The 4,547-nt window shown below is 39.6% G+C and overlaps 1 protein-coding gene across 11 annotated transcripts in view; it reads right to left on the bottom strand.

Annotated features, from left to right (window-relative positions):
* CC2D2B (coiled-coil and C2 domain containing 2B) overlaps positions 1-4,547 on the bottom strand; it is a 38,600-nt gene that overhangs the window by 33,296 nt on the left and 757 nt on the right. For 5 of the 11 annotated variants that reach the window (XM_077930424.1, XM_077930419.1, XM_077930420.1 and 2 more), the window contains exons 1-4: positions 4,437-4,532; positions 3,370-3,455; positions 1,937-2,005; positions 421-487 (exon numbers count right to left, since the gene is read on the bottom strand). In XM_077930424.1, coding sequence (XP_077786550.1) covers positions 421-487; positions 1,937-2,005; positions 3,370-3,417 — 184 coding nt within the window. In that variant the 5' untranslated portion in view covers positions 3,418-3,455; positions 4,437-4,532. Of the gene's footprint in view, positions 1-420; positions 488-1,936; positions 2,006-3,369; positions 3,456-4,272; positions 4,416-4,436; positions 4,534-4,547 lie in introns of those variants that run through there. The other 6 variants (XR_013393233.1, XM_077930421.1, XM_077930423.1 and 3 more) reach the window with 4 other exon arrangements.

Here is a 4,547-nt window from a genome sequence, read left to right on the forward strand (position 1 = left end):
TCCAGTAGGTTTTTCAAAGTTTGTGAAGGATTTAGATTAAGTATTCTTTATTTGAGTCATACATTCACATTTCAAGCTTGCTCCTTAAAGTGCAAATTATAAATGAAAGTGCATTTAGTTCACTGCACAAGAAAAATGCAGAAAACACATGATTTCAAGTTGCAACATCTGCACAAAAAGTTGACAAGAATCTAAAATTAGAATATTCTAATTCTAGCACATCAGAATATTCTGTATTATTTTTTATCAAGTGCTAATATTATTACAGTACTTTAGAATAGAATGAAAACAGGAAAAGGTCATATGCAGGTTTGACGTTTGAATAACATCTAAATTTAATCTGAGCCACATTTGTGGAAATGCCCTTGAACTTCATTGTGATATATTACAACTTGGTAAGGAGTAAAAACATTAAGCTACCTTCCTGTGGATTTTGGTCCAGGGTTTCTTTTTGTTTTCTATCAACATGTATGTCATCTTCAGTTTGCTACATTAAACAATTTACCAAAAGAGAAAAGTTGCAATGAAATGATCAAAACTATTCCCTCACATTTTTATTCATGTTTTCAGCTGTATACATCATATACCATCACCCCATCCAAAATGTTTACTAGTGAGCAACCTACAAAAACTAGTGACATCCAAAATGTTTACTAGTGAGCAACCTACAAAAACTTCAAGTTGTGATGCAGGCAAGGTTTATGCCATCATTCAGATAGTAAATGGAATAAACAAAGAAGAATATGATATTCATATTAGAAACAAAATAACATTTAGAGTTGGTCAACATGCTATAAACATTTAATTGTCAACGACACAAGATGCCCCATTTGTTCAACAAATGTATCTATATGTATAACGGAGTTTTCAAAAACTCATTTCCATTTTAGTTCCTCTTGTTCAGTGGCGTAGCTAGCCACTTGGGTGCCAGGTGTGGCACACGCGTCCTGCAGCTGGGGGTGGAGCGAGCCACCCATAGGGGTGGGGCGCGCTGCGTGCAACCTCTCCGCCGCCTCCCCCCAGCTGTAGGGCGGCTGAGGGAGAGGTGGAGGGCAGACGCAAGTCCTACACTGCCATTTCAGGCAGCGCAGAGCCTGCAGGCCCCAAGCCACTACGTCACTCCCAGGAGAGACATGTGGCTCAGGCATGCTGCAGGCTCCGCGGTAAGTGCCGGCCCCCGCGGTGTGGCGCCCACTGCCAGCCATGTTTCGTTATGTTCATTCACTGAACTAAAAAGTTTCATGAGCCCATTTAAAAAAACAAAAACAAAAAAACTCTCCTATTTTTGTCATTTTGTCACACACACCCCTCAGTGATGACACCTGGGATGGATCCGCACCCCCCTTCCTCCGCCATGGCTCTTGTTGTATTTAGAACTTCTAAAGTGGCCTTTTGAGAGATTCTGTAGGACTAAAGGAAAATAGAGAAAGGCCCCCAAAGCCCTTGAGTGCTCCGCCAATGAGTCTTTGAAGTGAATGCAAAGCCAAATATTACAATATGAAATGATTACAAAAACAGCAACCTTAGTTGAAGTGCCTCACTTCATAATGTCTAATACTAGCTTTCCAACCTAGTGTTTCCCTCCAGGTGCTCTGGACAACAGCGCCCATGATCCCTGACCACTGATCACACTGGCTAATAGGAATGATGGAAATTGTAGTCCAAAACATCTGGAGGTATCAGGTTGAAGAAAGCTGGTCTAGAGGAACTTACCCTGATGTCATTATATCTTTACCCACACGTGCAATAAAATGGCACTGCTCAGTTAAGATTTCACTTTCAAGATAAAACTGATTTGGGGGAAAATACATTTTCCATGTAAGCTCTGTAGAGAAGAGATTGTTTTTGAAAAAAATTAAAAAGCAAAGGCTTTCCAAACTCTTGCTTCAGTAAATGTTTTGCATGCTATGTCATGGGGTAAAATGTATGAACATACCTTTCTTCTGACACTTCTTTTCTGTAAAGATTTACTTTTCCTTGCAATTCTTTCCTGAACCTTTTCTTTCTGGATAATAAAAAAGAAAACTATCTAAAATCATAATCTATATGATACACAACTTTATAAACAAATGTAAATAAAAGGGTTATGTTGCATAGAAGGATGAAGTAAATTTTAGGGAACTCCTTCCTAACTGAACCTTTGGCGCCTACTGAATATTTTTTTTTTACTCCACCAAGCATTTCAATCCAAGTCAGATGTTATAGATTTAACTATTTTTTTACTTTTTATATTGTATTATTGTAAACCATTTAGAGACTATCATAGTGAAGTGATAAAAAAATAATAGGGACTACATGTAGTTGGGTAATTTGGGAACTAAATCTCACTTGCCAAGTTATCTACTTACACTAAATAACCTCAAGCTTTTCAATAAATTTCAGTACCATGACATGCTGCCTTTAAAAATATTTGATTATATTGTTAAGGTTAGGCTTCTTGCAACGTAGGGATGTTCACTATTACAATTTTGTTTGTCATAAATAACAATAACAAATACTTTCAGGATTTTTATACATAATTTTTATTAAAGATTTTCTTGGGTTACAAAAGTACATGCATTGCCTCTATTTGCAGGTTGTAGAGTCTTTTCTACAAATCTGTTACATTTGATGTGAGACATTAATGTAGTATATGAGAACAAAAAAAATTCCTTCCAGTAGCACCTTAAAGACCAACTAAGTTAGTTCTTGGTATGAGCTTTCGTGTGCATGCACACTTCTTCAGATACCTCCATTTCATGCGGCTCAATGTGGTGCCTTCCATAGTTCCAGTTACAGATAGGTAGCCGTGTTGGTCTGCCATAGTCAAAACAAAAAAAATTCCTTCCAGTAGCACCTTAAAGACCAACTAAGTTAGTTCTTGGTATGAGCTTTCGTGTGCATGCACACTTCTTCAGATAGTATATGAGGTTGGGGGAGAAGAGAGGTGGGAACAGAGAGTGCAGGGGAGGGGAAGTGGTAAACTTACACTATTTTACATAGTGTATGTGTGAGGTTGTTGTGTTAATAAATTTCAGTTTTAATCAGTAAGCAACCACACCCTCACCTCCAAAGAGGCATCTACTTGCCAGAGATTTTAATCATTAGGGAAATATCCAGAAAACAGAATAAAGTGTTGTGTGAATGCAGCCATAATCTAATGTATTTGTTTTTAAAATACACTTGTCTATTATCTATAGGAGTATTATAAGAAATTCATAATAACCATATTAATTGTTAATTGTAGTACATTCTTGGGGTATACTAATAAACATATGCCTGTTATTATTATCACTATCTTATCTAGAATAAAAAAAACCTGATCAACAAATCTATTAGGCCAATGTAGGGTAGTAATGTAAACATTTAAAAATAGTCTTCATAGCTTGCCTTTGTTTTTCTATCCAGTAGTATTCCTAATTCTTTGTCAGGATCCATTTTATATAAAAAGTGGATTCAGTTGGTCATCAAGGACACTGGGAAAGAATATGCAGAAAATTAAAATGTAAAAACCAGTCCATCTTTACTCCATTCCACATATTTGTGTCTATCACAGCTCATCTTATTCTTTTACCTAGTACAGAATGTTTCTGTGCCGGTACTGCTCATTCATTGAGTGCAGGTGTAGAACGCAGAAGAAGTGTGTGCTGATGTGCTTACAGAAGCTCTGTGTGACCTGGAACATTCCAAGTCAACCACAGCTCATATACCAACCACACTTGAGTGGCAGCTGTCAATTCCCTGGCAGGCCACATTTAACAGCTTGTGAGTTCTATGAAATAGCTGTGCAGGCCTGTTACAGCAACTAAGCAATGAAAGCAATATTGTTTCAAGTGGCTGCCACAAGATAACAATGAAATGCAAACAAGTCTAAGAAATAAGCGTCCAACTTGAGAAGTGGGCGCATTACTACCAGCAAGTTCTGACTGAGAATAGGAGTTTTGCTTCTGGATTGCCAATAAACATGGTCCAGAAGTTTAGAACCAGAAAGTCCTAAATTCTTAGAATCGCAGAACTGTAGAGTTGGAAGGGACCAGCGAGGATCATCGATTCCTGCAATGCAGGAATCTCTCACTCAACAGGAGGCTCAACCCCCCCCCCCAAAAAAAGCTGGAGACTCTCATGCTCTACTGAGTTATCCTAGAAATTAAAAATGCAGTAAGACAAAATCTTATTCTTCCTCTTTTTTGACCCCAGCACAGAAATGCACCGATAGGCACGCTCCCTTCTCGTCAAAAACTGAAACTCCTTCTCTCCCCCCCCCCCTCCTCCCGGATTCCTGACTAGCGGGACCTGAGGTGAGCTAGAAGGGAGAGAACCGTCTCCTCAGCCGGCCAAGTCCCAGCTCCATTTAGGCAAAGTGACAGGGCAAACCGCTCTGAAGCAGAGAGAGACGTCCTCTCCCGCCCTGGCTATAACCGTAACCTTTCTACCGTTAGCGAAACAAGCACGCGCACCGCATCCCGCCCCGCTCGCCATCCAGCCAGAAAATGAAGCGTCCTCCCCTAAAACGGCCAAAAGAGGGCCCCTCTCTGAGCATGCGCTCCAATGCGCGCCGCCGGCCGCTG

The sequence above is a fragment of the Podarcis muralis genome, chromosome 6 (genome assembly GCF_964188315.1).
Source record: "Podarcis muralis chromosome 6, rPodMur119.hap1.1, whole genome shotgun sequence".
NCBI classification, from domain to species: domain Eukaryota; kingdom Metazoa; phylum Chordata; class Lepidosauria; order Squamata; family Lacertidae; genus Podarcis; species Podarcis muralis.